We start from the raw sequence: 19,940 nt of genomic DNA, 5'->3' as shown, positions 1-19,940 counted from the left end.
TCTCACAAGCACATTACAGACTGAAAAATGGACCATCTGCACAAGGCTTGTGAATCGGCATTAGATATGCAAAGATGTTCAAGAGAACGCACAATGAACTGAAGTACGAGTCATGCACAATTGCACATCAGAGAATAGAGTCCAAGTGTGCAACCTTGTGTTCTATTTTTTAAATTACAGCAAGGTTACGTGTGAATACAGATTACTTGGTAAATGTTGCAAATATGTTTTCTCTTTACCCATTGTGGGAATATATTGGAATTTGAATATGACGATTAATAATCTTGTCATCTCCATTAATGAGTGGAAAATCTTGCAGAGCCCAAATTCCCAACATATACTCCCATCAGCCAGAAGTTGAAATGAGGAAACTTTATGCTTGGGTCTAAGAAGTGTCATAGTATCTCATCTTTGCAAAGCTTAGAAAGGGGTTTCAGATAGCACAAATAGTGACATAATAATATCAAATCCAAATGTTGCACACCTGAGTTATAAAGAATGGCATTTATGAAAAATTTTGGCAAATATATATATTTTGTTTGAGGAAGAAGAGGCACAAGAACAGTACAATTTCTGGTACTGTACACAAGTGAAGCAATGGTTCTTCTAAAACCATTTAAGTATTTATATAATTAAATTTATGGTAGCATCATTGCTGTGAGGAACTGATAGCAGCCTTTGCCATCTGCAAATGCACAGTTAAATGTGGAAATCTGGAAGTTGCTGTCAAAGTTACCCTGATCCTCTATTGCAGATGAACTCAATACAGAATTAGTAATTGACAGAATCATAGAATTGTTATATCAGAGAAGGAGGCCATTCGGCCCATTGTGTCTGTACCGGCTCTCTGATAGAGCAGATCAGTTTGTCCCTGAACCCTTTTCCTGTAATCCTGTAAAGTAATTCTTTTCAGGTGTTTATCCAGTTTCTTTCGGAAAACCATAATTGGAATTTCCTTCACCATAATTTCAGTACATTTCAGGTTCTTCTGCCAATTACCTTAAATTGTGCTCTTGAGTTCTTGACTCTTGCATAAATGGGAACAGTTGTTCCCTATCTCCTCTATGCAGAACCCTTATACTTTTCAACAGTTCCATTACATCTCCTCACAACAATTTTTTCTTTACAGAGAATAGTTCAGGTTTTTCAATCTGCAGCCCCTCATCCCTGGAACCATTTATGCAAATCCTTTCTGCATCCTCTCATTCTTCTCATTCTCATTCTCATTCTTCTTAAATTATATTAGCTTTCTCATTCTTCTTAAATTATATGGCCTACAATACTTCAGTGAAGGCCAGGCCAGTGTTTTTTAAACATTTTGCACTATATTTATAAAGCTCAGGGTCCAATTTGCCTTGTTAACCATTTTCTCTACCTGCCCTGCCAGCTATGTCCCTCTGTTCCTGCATCCCCTTTAGAATTACACCCTTTATTTTATATTGCCTCTTCTCAATCTTTCTACCAAAATGTATCACTTCAAACTTCTCTGAAAAGAAAAATTATCTGTCACATCTCTGGCTGTTCAACAAGCCTCTCTTTAGCCCCTTGAACGTTATTGCTATCCTGCTCACATTTCACAACTCCCAAATTTTGTGTCATCTAAAAATAGCAAAATTGTGTCCTATAGACCCAAGTCTGGGTCATTATATATCAAGAAAAGCAATGGTCCTAAAATTGATTCTTGTGCATTCTTTATTCATTTATGGAATGTGAGCATTGCTAGCTAGGGCTTCATTTGTTGCCTATTCCTAATGGCCCTGGAAAGGCATCGTGATCTGCCTTCTGAAATTGCTGCGATTCACATTCCTAAGGTACTCAAACAGTGCTGTCGGGAGGGAGTTTCAGGATTTTGAGCCAGCAAAAGTGATGGAACAGTTAGATAGTTCCAAAACATGATGATGTGTGAGTGGGAGGTGGTGTTGGCGTGTGCCTACTTCCCTTGTCCTTCTAAGCAGTAGAGGTCATAGGTTTGGAAGTTGCTGTGAAAGAAACTTTGGCAAGTTGCTGCAGTACATCTTGTATTTAGTGGATACTGCTACCACTGCCTATCCATAGGGAAAGGTGAGGGCATTTAAGGTGATGGACAGGTTGCTGATTAAGCAGGCTGCTTTGTCCTGGAAAGTGTCAAACTTTTTGTATTTTTTTTATACTTTATTCCAATCCAATCAAATCGAATTCAGAGTCCCAACAAGTTGGGACAGTCCTGATCCAAGCTGACAAGACAGGGCTCTCCCCTCCTGTCTTGGGCTTGATCTACATGATCCAAGCTGATGGGAGTAGGTATAGCTCCTCCTCCAAGGCTTGATTTTGTTTGCAGCTTAGCCACAAGGCCAAGATGCTGCTTTAAAAAATTGCTTCAAATGAAGCTAAAATGTAACCTAATGACTTCAACCAAGTACAGCATGTCGATACTATACTTGATCTTAGCCACTGCATTTGCCGAGGTATTCCCCAGTCCAAAAACACCAGTTCAACACTTCTCTACATTTGCCATCACTCAGGCATTTTTGTAAACATATTTCCACTGTGCCTTTTAATCCATAAGCTTCAACTTTGCTGGTAAGCCTGTTATGTGGCATTTCATCAAAAACCATTTGGAAATTCATGTATGCAACACCAAAACTGCAGTACCATCATCAACTCTCTGTTACCTAATCAGAAAATTCAAACTAGTTAACTAAACACAATTTGCTTTTAATAAATCTATTTTGGCTTTCTTCACTTAATCCACACTCATTCATGTGACTGTTAATTTTGTCCCAGATTATAGTTACTAATCACTTTTCCGCCGCTGTGGTTAAGATGCTTGCAAACTTTAGCTTTGTAACCTTTTACAACAAAGGTGTACTATTTGCAATTCTCCAGTCCCTTGGCACTACCCTGTACTTAAGGAGGATTGGAAGATTAAGGCTTTGCTCCCTTACATTCTTCAGCATCCTCAGATGTATCACTCAGTTCTAGGGACTTACCAGCTTTAAATTCTGTCAGCCTGTCTTAATCCTTCCTCTTTACCAATTTTGGCCCATCCCATGCCTCAGTTGCCTCTTCGTTCATTACTTGATGTGTGCTTCAACTTTTCTCATACTATTTTCATATTAATAAAACAATTAAATTGTTAAACATTGTACAAATCAGGTGGAGCTGAGTTATTAATAAACAACCTCTGTTTCTGAAAAGGTAATTTGACAAATACGGAGACCCATCATCTCAGCATAACATCTAAAATTAAAATAAAACAGTTAAAAGAAAAAATATTTTAAAGGTCTGTTTATGATGGGGGAATTCTCTGTGCCCAATGACATGTTTTATAGCAGAGAGAAGCGGCCTGCTGTTGGCCGATAGTGGGACCAGTTGGCCAACACTGGTCCCACTGCTGTCAATGGGATTTCCCATTGAATCCACCCCACACTGCTGGCAAACCCACTGTGGGGGTTCGCCATTGACAGGATTGGAAGATCCAGCCAGCGAGACCGCCTAGGTAGTTCCGGCAAATATTTCAGGTTCTCCCTTAAATTCCACATGAGTATCCAAATCTTTATTTTGCTTTCTGTACAATGATTAAAATGTTAATTATAATCCACGATTTTGCCTCCTTCTTTGTTCCCTGTGATCATTCTTCAGTTTGTTTGGCTGATTAGCCTGATAGTTGCCTGACAAAGAAGAAAGAAAATTACAGCACAGGAACAGGCCCTTCGGCCTTCCAAACCTGCACCAACCATGCTGCCCGTCTGAAATAAAACCCCCTACCCTTCCGGGTCCCTCTATTCCCATTCTATTCATGAATTTGTCCAAACGCCTCTTAAATGTCACTATCATATCTGCTTCCACTATCTCCCCCAGCAGCAAGTTCCAGACACCCACCACCCTCTGTTTTAAAAAAACTTGCCTCGTACATCTCCTTTAAACCCTGCCCTTCGCACCTTAAACCTATGCCCCCTAGTAATTGACTCTTCCGCCCTGGGAAAAAGCTTCTGACTATCCATTCTGTCTATGTCTCTCATAATCTTGTAGACTTCTATCAGATCGGCCCTCAACCTCCATCGTTCCAGTGAGAAGCTGAACTATTGCTGAATGCCACTGACCCTCTATAAATGTCAGTAATTTCAAAATGGATGGCAGGATAGAGGAAAGTTATCCTTTGGAACCCACGGAACCTTTGCAGGCAGCTGCTTTCGAAGTCCAAGATATGATTGAAATATTTCCAAATGGACAGTACAGGTTCGCCAAAAACATTTTCTCAGATAATATTCCATTTAAATTGGAAGAGTGGCCCAGCAAAAAAAAAGGCTGAATTACATCCTGCAGCAGATATTGCAACTCTTCTAACATGAGCCAATTCCATTCACCAATCAACCGGCAACGAACTTTGATATTTCGAAGCTGGTTGTTCAGTTGTCAGCTTGGCTGTTTGTCAACATTCTTGCCTTTGAATCAGAAAGTTTCATGTTCAAATCCCCCCTCAAGGGATTGAGCACATAATGCAAACTGACACTTCAATAATGCCTTACTGGAGGTCCTGTCCTTTAGTCACAATATTAAACTAAAGTCAAGTTTGTTTGTCCCACTGGGTCAGAAAGGTGTTAATTTGCAAAGTCCCTATTCAAATAAAGGTCAAAGAAATTCTGCGTTTTCCATCAGCTTATCCACTTCCTACCAAGCCCACCTAAAAAGAGTTTTGCTGATTAATTGTTGATTGCTGGTTAATGCTAGGCACTTGCCTATTCTAATAACAAGAAAGATACGTCAAAGCTATTCATTATAAAATGAATAGGAAAATACTATTTTGAGGAACAAGGAGTCATCAATATGGAATCGTCATTAGGGCAGTGAAGAGAGAAAGGGTCAGCTTCTCCAACCTTGCCTGCAGTTGGGATTCTCCGGTCCTGCTGCAGTGAACGGAGATTTGACTGAGCGCCAAATTCTCCATTCTCGCAGGCAGCTGCAGTATGGTGTGAACCCCCAGAGAATTCCAACCAAAATCAGAGACATATCTTTGCAAATTGAGTTTCTGGCACATGGGATTCTTTAGCATAGTGAGTGGTTAAGCTACACATCATAAAACATTTAAAAGAAAATGCTTGATGAATGTTTAACATGGAGGATTATAGGGAGAAGGTGGAGTAAACACTGACACAATGGGCCCAATTTTACCAACAGGTTGCACCTGTTTTCGGGTGCAAAAACTTGGTAAAGTTGGACATGAGGTGAGCAGCGCCCAAAATGGCTGCAATCGGCACTGCACCCGAAATGGGCACAACATCAAATTGACTTAATGGGCTGCGTGCCCAAACTTACCTGCATTTCCCCCTTTACTGTCGTGTTCACCTGTCCAGATTCGGCGCGATACAGACATGGTCTGCAAGTATCTGTTGCGGGTGCTCCAGCTTCTGAGGAGGCAAGTTCAGAGCTTCCAGCAGCTCTCTGACTCTGATTGGTAGGGGTGGAGGGAGCCGGGCCAGGTGGATCTCTGGTGGGGGAGGAGGAAGGAGGGAAGCGGGTCAGATCATTCTCTGATGGGGTGGATTGCAGGAAGAGAGAGCTGGGTCAGATCATTCTCTGGCGGGGTGGGGTCCAGGGGGAGGGAGGTGGGTCAGATCATTCTCAGGTGGGGGGGAGGAGGAGGGAGAAGGGCCAGATCGTTCTCTGGTGTAGCGGGGGAGGACGGGGTCTGCTGCCACACTGCTTGCGATCGATGGGGGGAGATGGGGCAGGAGTCTGGGTAATGGCAGGGGGTGGGGGAAGGATGGGTGGATATGGGGGACAATTATGTGGCAGGGGAGAATTTTCTGTTTCTTTTACTGCGCATTCCCAGTTGAAGGCTCTGATCAGAGCAGCAGATTTTTGGGTGCAATAAGCCCCACCCACAAGCTTCTGCAGCGTGATTCAGAGTCACTGCTATTTTTTCAGGCAGGGTGCATATGAGGCACCTGAGAACAGGTTTACAAGTCGGATCTGAATCACACCCAGATTCAGCACTTAGAATCAAAATGGTGAAACCAGGCCCCATGAACTGTGTTCACGCTGTGGTTTTATGTGAAATGATTTGGGGTGCCTTTAGCAAATGTGATAAAACACTTTGGAAATGCACATTCTTTCTTTGGCATTTTCAGGAAGGTAGCTGGTCTGAAAGCTACATATTGCACCAGTACTCCTCCTGGGGATAAAGTGGCTAACTCCTCCAATCTTCACCAAGTCCTATTACATTTGACTTATAGGTTCTACAAATGAAGACACAGAAATGTGCACAAAACATAACAGCTCTGTTTGTAGCGATTTAAAATTGAATTGTACAGAAATACACACACAACTAGTGGGTCTGGTGAGAAGGTAAATCTCTTAGCACTCTTAAGTAATTACAGCAATTATCTTGCTTTCACATTATGGTCATTTACATGCTAGCAACATAAAATGATGTCTGCCCACAACCCCCAAGGAATAAGCTTGTGGTTCTGTTCCATTCTATACACACACTGAGCTGTCAAACACACAGACAGTGAGTTTGTCTGCCATTAATATCCAGATATCCTTTCTTTTATCAAATTCAAAACAAATGAACTGTACTAACCAACTGGGAGAGAGATACTGTTAATGTTAAAATGTTAAAAATCTTAAAAACACTGACTTTTCTTTAATTAAAATTTAATTAATTAATAATATGGAATGCGTGGTAGGTGAAACTGCTTTTTTCTCAGACTTTGTGAAGGACCTTGAACAGTAATTGCTTTACTGAAACAAAAATGTTTATTTGGCATAGTACACACCACTGTTATGAATGGTAGGACTGCCTTTTGCATGTTTTGTTCTTGGTCCTTAATTGTTGAAGTGACATTAGATTGGAACACAATCACTAGTGAGTCCTGTTTGTATCCGTGATGATGCTAAACAAATCATGTGTCACTTCCATACTTACTGATACTGCAAGGTCAGAAATTGCATTTTTTTTTATTACAGGCGTAGGAAGTGTGGCATTGTTGAATTGTGTATGAAATTTGCATCCAAGTTACCATTTTGTTTCCCATTAAGGAAAATGAAAAGAATGAATACTGGAAAGCAGACAGCAATCAACATCTGAAGAAAAAGATTGGTAAACTTTTTTTAGTGTGAGCCCCATAACAGAAAATAAGAGAAAATGTTGGCAGGGAAGAGGGTAGTGGGGTTAGCGGGCTGCAAAATTTGTCTAAGCTAACAGTGTGAAATGGGCTCAAAGCAAATCAGCATGCAATTTTTCACCATTGATTTAGAAAATATTGCCAAGGTTATTAAATTCAAAGCAAGTAAAAAGTGTTTGAAAAAGTTGTTGCCAGTCCACTACAAGTCCATTTCGTGCTGCTGGCGTAGAACAAGTGTATTCCACATCCTTGATTTTATAGAAAAGGAAAGAACTTAGTTTATCTTCTGTGAGAACACCTATGAAGGAGCGCTTCTTTAAACCACAGGTTTTAATCAAATAATGATGTCAATTAAATTTTAATTGAAACTTCAGTCACTATATTGTACAATTATTTAATGGACAGCTTAATAGTCTGATGCATCTACCTTTACAAAGTACATTTTTTCGTTCTTCAATCTCAGATGGTAAGATTTTCTTTTAGAATTCAAGGGTAAGGTCCATAAGAAAAAGATTTGAGTCAAGGCCAGACTCGAAGCAGTACAAGTACAAAGAAGCGAAGCTTCTATAGTCATGTAATGCTGAAGCAGTTGACAGGGTGGGATTGTTAAGCTTTAGTCAGATAAAAGCTTCAGCTTGAGAAGACAGTCCTGGCAGTATAAGGTGAGGAATTCCGTTTTTTCCTTTAATTTTACAACAGTTTTATTTGTAGTGAGTAACATAAGTAACAAAACAAACTATGAACACAATTTATTTGCTAAATCACAATACAATCAATTTTAGACTCTGGGAATTATTTTGTGAAGGATTGCTGTTTAAATTGTAGGTTCATGTATTTAGAAATGGTTATAAAGTGCCTGTGTCAAAATGAATAGAATAAAAATCCCCTTGTGCAATTGCATTTGGAAGCCTTGAAGTGCTTGTATGAAATTCTACAGTCCAGTATTTAAATGAAGTCACCCTATTTAAAGTAAATTAACACCTTGAACGTACGCTACACAAAAAAAAGCCAACGTGTAATGATGCTTTTGGATTCTTCACAAAGTGACTTTACGCCGTGATTGATTAACATTTTAACATTGAAATCTCACTTGCAATGATTGTGGTTTAATTCTTAAAGGAGACATATTGAAATTGGAAACACTTAACCTGAGATAAGTTGTGGTCAATTCATGCTTTTTTGTAAATTAATTTGTCGTTGTTGTGTTCTCCTTTTGGGGGGCAATGTTCATTCATCTCAGAGCAGGAGGCATCCTTGAGTAATGCAGGGGTGGGATCCTGCAGGGAAAACAACAAAAGCCTTAATTATTGTTTGGTTCCAAATGAGCTCCTTGTTTCAAAGATTTAAAAATCACTTATTTTTATGATAGGTTTCTTCCAGTTTTCTCCTTTCATTCGTTTAATGCACTGGCTCATTACACAGCAACCAAAGTTTGCCTTCATGTGTTGTTCAGAAAATCCCAACCCAGCCTGACTCCTTGCCCCAGCTTCAATATGTGCACATTTTTCAGTGGGACTCATTGAAAAGTGATAAGGAGCGATGACTAATTTTCCCCAAATGAAACTCTCAGAAGTGCTCAGCCCTTAATTCAGAGCAGGCTGGGAATTGAAATGTGGGCAATGCAGACCAATGAAATGTACCTTCTGAGCTACTGTTTGAGCTCAAACTTGCTCATTTTAATAGTCCCATTTACAGGATTCCCTAGTGTAGCCCTATATATCCTCAGTTTCAGCAGCTAAGTTCAAGGTAGCTCACCATCACCTTCCCAGGGGCAGTTAGGGATGGGCAATGAGTGCTGGCTTAGCCAGTGATGCCCCCATCACTGTAAAAAAAAAACAAAAAAGACTCTACACTGGAACTGTCTCTCCAAAAAACTGTTGAAGTTAGGTCAACTGAAAAGTTCAAAACTGAGGTTAGAAGATTTTTATTAGGCAAGTGTTTTAAGGATTTAGAAGCGAGGTGGCTAAATAGAGTTAAGGGGCAGATCTAGCCATGATTGAGTACACTGTAGAGGATGAATTTTTGCTTTTATTCCTGTGTCCCTAAAAATTGAGACAGGTTGAAAAAATGACCACAATCATTTCACAAACAACCCACTGATACCATTATTATAGAGCCAAGGTCAAAATGATTCTGTAGCTCTATGTCAGTCCAGCAACTTTCCGTTTCTGAAATGGATGAGTGCAGAATTTCATTGATGAGTGCATGATTGTGATTATTTTGGCAACAACTTCCATTAAAAATAATTAGCTGCCAGTTGTCTAAGGCCATAAGCCTTTACAATTTGTAGCACTGCCTCGAATCTATAGATCTTCTGTTTTTTTTCAAGAATTAGCTCTCATTCTTCATTTCAAAACTGTACACTTCTTTTCAAATTCAAGCTTGAGCTACCCGTAATAAAGGTTTGACTCAAGGCCAAACTGAATGTCAATACCGATCGGAGCCAAAAGCCTGTGCAGTCATGTACTGCTGAAGTAATTTACAGTGTAAGGTTATTAAACTTTATTCAGATAAATGTTCCAGTTTAATGGAAGACAAATTTGATTTTAACAGATTTTTTTTCAAGCAAATGTACAAAATATCAAAAGCCCCACACTCCAGAGACACATTGGTGCCAGTCCAAAGGGCAATATTAAGCTCAAGACAGCCAAATAAGAGCAGCTTTGATAAATAATGCATGTATAATTTCACAAAGAGGAAACTAAAGTAGGGCACTTATTCGAGAATTTGGTATTGGCTTGAAGCAAAGACCATGATTGTTCCCATGTGAAAAGTGCATTGATCAATAATAATAAACTGTGTGCAGCTAAATAATTCATAGACATTTTCTGTATGCTCAAAAGAAATGGTTTTTGATAACAAGAGAAGGAAACTGAAAAAAACATGCCAGAGTCATTAAAAAAGAAATCTACATTAAATTCAAATGCTTCAACATTAATAGCTCTATTTTATTATATTTCAACTTGACTCATTTTATGCATATTAAAGTTATTGTTGGAAAAAAGATTTATCCATACCTGTAGATCTATATTTTTAATATTTGAATTTTGAAATTACCTTCTTTTTAGCTCACTAACTTTGCTGTATTAAAACTAGACTTTCAGTTTTAATTAATAAACCATAAATAACCTCTTCACAATTTGAAATATGGCATTTCTATTGGGCTCATCACTGACAGGAAAATATCAGAAGAAAAATCACAGAATTGTTACGGAACAGAAGGAGGCCATTTGGCCCATTGTGTCTACACTGGCTCTCCAAATGAGCACCATGATTTAATGCCATTCCCTTGGTTTTTCCCTGTAACCTGTGCATTGTTTCTATTCAAAGTAATCACCTTATGTCCTTTGAATGTCTCAATTGAATATACCTCCACTAAACTTCCAGGCTGTGCATTTCAGACCCGAACCACTTTTTGTGTAGTTACTTTAATTACTTTACTTTACTTTTGTTATTGACTTTTTAGAAAGGGAGCATTTTCATCCGATCTACTCTATCCAGTCCCCTGGTGATTTTAATTGGAAAGGAGAAAAGAATAAACTACAGATATTCGCCCTTGATAGTTATGGTCTGATCTCAGAATGGTTGCTAGATGGGGAGAGGGTCCCTCTCTCTCTCTCTCTCTCTCTAGGGGAATAGAAAATAAGTTAGAGGTGAAGAAATGATCTGGTACAATAATAGTAAAATACTGTTGCTGCTATTTGAGTTAGTGATGGCAACATTGGAGGAAGACCCAACCTATGAGGGAGAGAAGTGCAAGCTGAGTCAAAGAGAAGAACAACAAATAAGAGGTCTTACCTGAATTGACTAATATTGAAGGACTGTTAGGGTCAGTTAACAAAAAGTCATCTGGTACCCAATTTGTGGTAGGCAGTAGCTGTAATAGTAACTGCCCACTCCTGGAGACAAAGTTCCTTTTGCAATGCAGAAAGGTAAACTGTCTGCTTTCTGATTCTATAGTTGCAGTCTTTCTTTCATTCATGACTCTAATGGTGCTGTAGGGTGTACTTTGAACTTTTGATCCCTTTTCCACACTAGATTATATGCTACTTACAGATGTCTTTTCTTGCTTTCTACCCTAGCTATAATGTTAAGGGGAGCAAACATCCTCCTCTTAAGAGCAGAACTCCACTGGGATAAGAATCCTGCAGCATCCCTTATACCACCTCAATCTCAATGTGTTATGTCAGGGTTCATGTATCTATGTTGGGGTTTGGGTAGGAATGATTCCATAAAGAGGAAGGGCACCATTGTGAGGAAGGGACACCCAAAGGGAACACTACTGCAGCACCATATAATGCTAGCAAATACATTTAATGGGGAAAAAGACCACTGAAACCCTTGTGGAGACTGTATCTTTAACAGGTATGTCACTGGGGTAAGAATGGAAAGAGACAAGGCAACTACTAGACTCTTTACCCCATGAGTATGTCTCAGGAAGTTCTGAACCACTTACTGTCACTGGCCATATTGTGGTTCTGGAAAGAGGTGGAATCTTCATGGAAAAAAGGAAAATCCACAACTTTCACAATACTTTTGCACAAAGTGGATAGGTAGTGTCGATGTCAGAAAGGATGTGGGGCTGGAGCAGGGAAACCTCTGTTGGAATCATGAGGTGCTTTAACATTCTCTAAGGAATCATCTGAGGTTTTCTGTCAATTGTCGGGTCACAAGATGGATGATGTCTCGAATTCAAACTGTCTTTTATCAAATTGGGTTAAATTTGAATTCCTTATCATACATGTTTTGGGATGCTTACAAGTTACTGAATGAATGAATGAACCCCTTTATGCTGAATCATCAAGGAGATTAGCAGACAAAACAACGTGCAGTAACAGCTATTAACTCGTAATTTAAAATTTAACATTGAATCTATCTACAAGTAGAAATAGTTAGGACCAGATAATAATTTACATCACAAACAAATTGAAATGGCAAATTTCAGCTGCCTTTTTCCATTATCAGTTCCAGTTAGATCCACCTGATTGGAAGATGCAAATCTCCCTTCTGTATTCTTCAGCTTCTTATGTTCAATGGACCAATCTGATTGACATGTGTGTTCACCATTTGATATCAATTTATTTGAAGGCCAAGATTCTCCCAGAAAGATTCTAAGTTCCCAATGTGCGGGAAAAAGGGAGTAAACCCCTTACTAACTAGAGTGAATCTCTGACAATGTGAACACTGTAGAGTGCCTCAGCAGGATTCATTCTGCAGGGAGCAAGGCCTATTCCCATGAGAGGCTGGCAGCAAAGCGCTGAGTGAGCCATTGCACATGTGCCAATCTGTTAAAGTAGAAATCGCGCATGTATAGTGGACCAACTTGCCAGCCTCCCGATCACTAGCCTTCCCTGCAACCCCCCTATTGCTGGCTTTGCTGAGCTACCCACCCCTTTATTTCTGGCCCCTGGACATCCCCTGGCCAGCCCCGATCTTCTTGAGCCCTCCCCCCGCCCCTGACAATCCCAGCCCCCCTCTTCCGCTCCCATTCTGTTGACCAGTCCAGACCTTCCCTGGCATCCCTCACTTCTTTTCTCTCTCAGTGACCCCACTTGCAGATGGCAACAGATCCCCCCCACCGTGCTGATTGACTCCCAGTAAGCCCTGCCCCCTTGGCAGTGCCAAAGTGCCTGGTGGCAGTGCCAGTTTGTCCCTTGGACAGTGCCATGGTGCCAGGCTGGCACTGCCCAAAGGGCACCCCATTATCCCTGACCTCCTGGATTGCCTTTGTTCCCTCCAGTGGGGTCAGACACCTGTTCCTCGTTAGGGGAGAGCAGTCATAAACACTGCTGGAAGGAACCACTCCTGATGGGGAACGGGGTGAGCGGGGGAGATGGTGGGGTGGGGACAAATTCCATCTCAGGCCCACTAATCATATGGGAATATCAATCTGAATGACATTTTCATATGGGAATCAACTCTGCACAGAGCTGATGTAGGGTGGTATTGTGGCACAGTGGTTAGCATTGCCAGAACCATAGGTTTTGTTCCTGGCTTGGGTGACTGTGTGGAATCTGCATGTTCTCCTCATGCCTGCGAGGGTTTCCTTCAGGTGTTCCGGTTACCTCCCATAGTCTGAAAGATGTGCTGGTTAGGTGAATTGACCATGCTAATTTCTCTCTCAGTGTACCCGAACAGGCACCGGAGTGTGGTGATTTTCACCCAGTAGCTTCTTTGCAGTGAGGCACAAACTTTTATTATAATAGGCTCCAAGCTTATTCCAATCAAATTATCCCATTTTCTATAGATAACCTTCAATTCGCTGAGTGACGCTGAGTGTGAATCCCGCAAAACAGCTGCTGTTGATGTCTCCTGGCTCGCTACACCACTAGAGCAGCACTGTAGGGTGGGAGAATCACTCCTAAAATATCCTTTCAGCCAAAAAAGTGTGGGTGTTTTGTGGATGTAAGACTGTATATCCTTGTTTCACAATTCCTTTCTACTCCTTAATTTTTGTCCTTTTAAAGTGCCCCACCCAGTTATGAGGGAATGCAAGTTCTTTATATCTTGATAAGTGTCATTTGTATGCCTGTGACTCTTTGGCGCAGGTTTCCACACAGAGCCATGTAAGCCTCGACACATTTATGTCACTCCTCAGAATTATTTTCTTGGCTTAGTTTTCCAAATGGTTTTCTAATATTGGAAAGGAATGTTTTGTTCAGCTTTACAAACTTTATATTGGCTTAGAAAGTTTTATGGTTTGACTGCTAAACCCTGCATTTTGGTTTAATCAGTTTTACCTCTCTCAGTTCCAAGCTCAGTTCCAAGCTTTCAGTTAAATTATTGGCACAGATAGTGTTATCACTTTAAAGTAAACTCAATTTAGAAGTGTCTCCTTCTGCTGCAAGCAGGGACCTTTTAAGCAGAGTAAAAGGCACTTTTTCTTCAAGATCCTGAAGAATTGCATAGTCAAACTTGCCGGTGATGGAGATGTAGATGTACCGGTGGATGTACCAATTGGTTTTTCTGGATCTGCAGCAGCTTACCTGTCTGTACGTTTGACAGAACAAACACAAAAGTAGAAAATAGAATTTGCCTAATTCATATATTTTAAAACAGAACTTTTAGTTTTAGGAATTGAAGGTCATCTATAGAAAATGGGATAATTTGATTGGAATAAGCTTGGAGCCTATTATAAATAAAAGTTTGAGACCTTGTTGCCTTAAGAGATTAACAGCTAGAAAGACAAGACCATAAAACTTACGAGCTGAAGAGCTATTGTCTGCAGTGCTTGCAAAAGCAAGGGCAATCCAGTGAGATGTTTTATTTTGGGAATTGCAGCTAAATCTGTTTAAAAGCATTCATTAGATCCTAGAAATGTTGTAGAACCCATTTTACTCCATCAGATCAAAGATTAAATTGTAAGTGAGAGATAATTAACCTAAAGTTCGGTTTGAGGACATTTTAAAGCAGTTTCTGTCATCATGGAGATTAGGGAAATGCCCTGGTTTTAATTTATCCAGTTGGCTGCTGAGAGAATAATGTGTAGTTTGGACCTTATGGGGTTTGAGAGAAGATAGCCAAAAATTTCACACAGTATATTGCTGTCTTCAAAAAAAATGCCTAGGCTGGAGAGTCAAAGCAGAAGGCTGGCACAGGGGAAATCCAATACATCTTCTATGGGGACTTGGATCAGGTGGTTTTGTGGCAAATGTGCCTCCGTCATCATGGCATTGGCTTGATGAATAAAAATAGACAGTGGCTACGAGAACTTTGTACATTCCATCAACTGTGTTACCAACATTTTCTCACAGGGTAGACTTTGGCACAAGGTATCTTTGTACCATCTGAGATTAGGTCAGTGGCTTAATCTGGATCCTGTTGACAGTAGGGTGAAAGTGTAACAAAAGAAAATACACAAGTCCGAAAACAATGACATGCCACCCATCAACATTCCATGCACAACAGAGGAATACAAATACCAGAAGTATTCAGAAGCTCTCAGACAGATGCTTTAACCTGAGTGCTTCAGAAGCCATCCAGAAGTTCTGATAGGCATCACAACTGTTATTGACAGCAAAGTTCACTCCATGTTCAAGTTGTCATTTGCACTTTTGCCATGGCACAGAAGGTAAAACTGGTTATGCATATTGACCTAGTGTCGGCCAATCAAGTTTCCCTGAAAGCAATGATGTTGGTGCTGAATGTACACATCTCATGGTCAATCAGTGCTGTCCTGCGCATTACCTGTTGACTGCAAATCCTCATGCATGCTAGTTCAGATGTTCCAGATTCAAGCCAGGGAATGTTCACCTTTTGTTCCACAGATACCCATTTACCATCTGCTTGTCACAATCCCCAATTTTCTCACACATGGAGAAAGGCAGAGGTTGTCAAGTCAGTACTTTATTGTCTGGGGGGCTACACAGCTTGAGGGGTGGCAGTGGAATGTGTTAAATCTTCTGACCCATGGAGACAACCTATGGTGCCTTTCCCTTATGCCAATCAAGATGGGTTTATAACCCTTAAACTCCTAACTCCCATGTTGGTCCTTTCACTGGTAAGAGTAAGGATGAAGTATCTTATTCATCTTTTTTTTAAGGATAAAGTCTCCTCTCTATTTGTATTTCGGTTGCATAACTGTTGCAGGATTTGGCAGACTTGGCCAGCATCTAAAACTCCCTCTCAACCTTATAGCTGGAATCCAGAGGAAGAGTGGCAGCCATTACATCTGGAGCCCACTGAGTTGCAGGAGTTGCCAGAAGGTGCTTGGTCAAAGGCAGGTTAGCTACCTATAGGGCTCAGTTCCACTAACTTTGACTCTCTACAGCCAGACCCAAATTGTAGCAAAGTTGGGACCTGGTTGATGGATGAAAAGGCGTGTTCACATGCTGGTGAGCCTCTGCATCACATTTCTGGGGGCCAAGCTTCCTCCTAGATCCCCTCCAGTTTAGCCAGGGGCCGTAGTGTGCCTAGTTGCCATATGTCTTTGCAAATAGGCAGTATGCAGGTCTTGGTGATGCAGAGGCTGGGAGACAAATGCACTCAGCTCCCTCTCCACAGTAAGCAGGCCAGCAGCACAGTATCATGCAATTCTACTTGGTGCATTACATCACTCTGTGGCAAAATCACTGGTACACTCTTAAAACAGAGACTGTTAAAAACCATTGCCATTTTGCAACTTTGAAAGGAATTTTGGATAAAAGGAAAAATCTGTGGATACTGGAAATCTGAAATAAAAGCAGAAACTGATAGAAATACTCAGCAGGTCTGGCATCATCTGTAGAAAAGATACAGGATTAAATTTCAGGCCTGTGACCTTTCGTCAGAATTGAATATTTGGAGTTTGATGTGAAGTGTTTTTGACTGTCAACAAAGAAAGGAATCTATGAAATATCCTCAATGGAGTTTAACAGTTCAGTATTTTATTGAACGATCATATAAAGTTACATCTTAATTCAGTACTACAATTTAACATTACAATTAACTCCTTATGTATTCTAAAGTAAAGATGTTAGGAGTGTAAAATTCTGACAAATACAATGGTGCTACAAACCAACACATCATCTTTCCTAATTATAGGTTTGGGGCCATTATAGAGAAAATTTTAAATGATTGTTATAAGCATTTGGGATTCAAGATTCTTGCAGGCAGGATTTTCCATAAGGAGAGACCGGCTCCTTCACTTACTGCCAAACCTCCACTCACACCTTGCATTCTATGACTCCTATCCCTACTGGTGTCTGGATCCCATGGTGATCTTTGGCCTCTCCATGAGTACATTATCAATAAATGCCACAGCTCAGGATAGTGCTTGAATGGTCAGCTGTCAGCCTCTAACTGACCGGCAGCTCTCATGAGGTGGGATTTCTCCCTCGGGGTCCTTGGTTCCAGAGAAGGGCCATTACTGGCCAATCAAGTGCCTGTTTGGCATTTAATTCCTTCGTGGGCTTTTCCGAGTTCCCCAGCCAACAAGCGAGACCCTCCCTTTGCCTTGATTAGATATTTCCTGCTTTGGCATTAGGCTGTTAACTTACAAAGCATAAAGAACGGTTTGTGCCAAGGAGAGGTCAAATTGTATTTCAGCTGATTTTCATTTGTGATATTGGGCTGGAGCTTACCTTCAGTGTATTTGATTTTTGTAAACAGGTATGCAGCAGACTCTTGTGTATAATATATCTTCATAGATGTTGCATTAAAGTGGTGGGCTGCTCTACCCACTCCTGCTTCTGCCTTTGTAAAGATTACAGCTGATTGAAGCTCAGAAGATTTCAGTTGAGTCTAATTGGTGGGGCAAAACAGCATATATTGTGAAAACTGTAAAAGGATTAGCATTTTTCAGTTCACAGAAGCATGGGAACTAAGAAACAGTTTTATTGTTCCTCTGGTGATTATCTTTTCCAAATATGCAACTTAAAATATCTGAGGGAAACTACTTGAAAAATATGGTCTGACAGCATCTGTGGAGAGAGAATAGAGCCGATGATTTGAGTCTGGATGACCATTTGTCAGAGCGGCTCCGATGAAGGGTCATCCAGATTTGAAATGTTAGCTCTATTCTCTCTCCATTGATGCTATCAGACCTGCTGAGATTTTCCAGCATTTTTCTGATTTTGTTTCACATTCCAGCATCTGTAGTATTTTGTTTTTATACTTACAAAAATATGTTGTGGTGCTTCAGTGGCCTTCTGGACTGAATGGATTGTGCCATAGAAGAACAAGGGTAGGTGCGTGCTCGTTGCTTACACAGTCAATTCTCAGTTTCAGGTGCTCCATTATGATGGAGTATGAGCTAAATCCTTCTTCACAAAGTTGGAGGGAGATTGAGCCTGCAGGTGACTTCCATTCACTTTCTAACAGCAGGTTATAGAACAATGTGGCTGAAGTCTAGAAGCACATTGTCTTAAAGATAAAGCAAATAGCATCTGCCTGAAGACGGCTGAAGAGTGAAATAAACAAAGAGACAATAAATGTTGTGTTATAACCTTATAAATCTTGAAGAAAACAGAGATTACGCCCCCCTCAAACAAATGGGGCTCATCAAACAAGGCCAAAAGAGCAGTCAGGAAAGAAAGCTTGTTGTGCAGTGAAAGTCTTTTTTGACAAGCTTAGAGGTGCATTCAAATACAGAAGCAAAATCCTTTAGATACTGAAAATCTGAACTATATACAGAAAATGCTGGAAAAACTCAGCTTCTCAGGTCAGCAACAGTGACAAGGAAAGTAGAGGCCTGAACTTTTAGGAATGGCAACAAATCCCCATCAACTATGACTGGCCCGCTGCCATTTCACACACTAATGAGCACTGATTGGCAGCAGGTGGGATTTCTATCCACACTTGAATGGAAGTCCCACTTTGGAGGTTTTTAGCCAAACAGATTGACTGACAGCTCTCCAATCCATCCATGCAAAGCATTGCAGTGGCTGAAAGAGGCACTGCAGCATCATGCTTGACACTAAGTCCCAGGAACTACATTGACAGTAAGTACTCTCCTAGAGGGGAGAGTAGGTGAAGCCCTGAAGAGTCGCAATGAGGGAAGATCTCACTCTCACGGGGTGAGCGGGGCAAGGGCTTGTTGTCTCTGGTCTGTGAAGGGAGGTCACCCATGGTCTGAAGTGGCCTTCTGATGGACCTGTCCAAGATTGAGGGTGAGAATTTTTTCTGTTTCCCATGCTCAGTCATTGGGAAGTCGAAATATTGAGGTTGGATAAGAAAAGGCCTTTAATTGGCCAATAATTGGCCATAAAAGCTTTAATTGGCCAATCTTCCTGTGTGAGGCCCCGTCACCACACTGTAAAATCACGTCCAGTATCTTCAGTATCTTCCACTGAGATTAAGAAGCTACAGCAAAGTGAAATTTGAAATACAAGAGTACCAAGTATGCTGTGAAAATTCTGAGAAAATGTAACTTGTTTCAATATTGGCTACAAAGTAAACTGTAACAAACTGACATTGTGATAAATTTGAGGTGAGTGTGGCTGCTTTGTTAATCTAATGATACTGTGATAACCCCTTTGAAGACCACAACCTAAAAAAAGTCTAACCTTTCTCAGGCAAAAGACAATAGATTAGTCTTTCTGCTCCAGGTACAAGTGTCCTGCCAAACATTGTGATCTATCAGAGTTAACTGCAAGGGAATGGTGCCAAGTTCTGCAAATTGGAACTAAACTTTTTTGTTAATATGCAAAAAGAGAAGTTAAAAATGAATAGATTTTCCTGGAAACTTTAACTGAATCATCAGTCTTCATTATCGAGAAAAATATTGATCTCACAGATTGTCTATGGGCTCCATTCTTTTTAAAGTGTATGTTTACTTAACCTTTAAAAACAAAATGATTGATCGAGTAACTTTGAATTAATTGCAACCTATGGATTTCCCCATTTCTGATTGGTGTTTTTACTCTCTGGTCACTACAGGCTGAAGAAGCAGTCCTGAAGATTGATGGAGGGCCATGCTATTCAAACAGCAGGTGTTGCTGAGACAGAAGCTCTTTGTGCTGGGCAGCCTTGCTGTTGGAAGCCTCTTGTATATAGTTGCCAGAGTTGGGAGCTTGGATAGGTTAGTACATGTATTATCTTCTCACATTGAAAGGGTAACAATTTTGTTGCATTACCTGCGTTTTTTTTTCTGCGTGCTAAATTCCAGTTGAATGTGCTTTCTTAACTTTGAGCTTATTCAGTCCAACGTGAGTTCACGACTACAAGTTCAGGATCTCAGACAGCTTTCCTGAAGGCAAGATGCTTTGCCCGTCTGATAAATGGAAAGCCTGAGCTCAAATCAACGTGGATTTTACGAAAATTAGCAATGGTTTCACAGTCATCATTCAATTTTTAACTCCAGATTTTTATGGAATTCAAATTTCACCATCTGCCATGATGGGATTTGAACGT

General features: G+C 40.5%; 1 protein-coding gene across 2 annotated transcripts in view; it reads left to right on the top strand.

The window, feature by feature from the left end:
* Positions 1-19,940, top strand: part of LOC145345042 (heparan sulfate glucosamine 3-O-sulfotransferase 5) — a 260,311-nt gene that overhangs the window by 221,749 nt on the left and 18,622 nt on the right. For both annotated transcript variants that reach the window (XM_080192575.1, XM_080192576.1), the window contains one exon: positions 19,467-19,608. In XM_080192575.1, coding sequence (XP_080048701.1) covers positions 19,502-19,608 — 107 coding nt within the window. In that variant the 5' untranslated portion in view covers positions 19,467-19,501. The remainder of the gene's footprint in view (positions 1-19,466; positions 19,609-19,940) is intronic.

This window comes from Carcharhinus amblyrhynchos, chromosome 7, assembly GCF_965287045.1.
Source record: "Carcharhinus amblyrhynchos chromosome 7, sCarAmb.v2.hapA, whole genome shotgun sequence".
NCBI lineage: Eukaryota > Metazoa > Chordata > Chondrichthyes > Carcharhiniformes > Carcharhinidae > Carcharhinus > Carcharhinus amblyrhynchos.
This window is presented reverse-complemented; position numbering and strand designations above follow the sequence as displayed.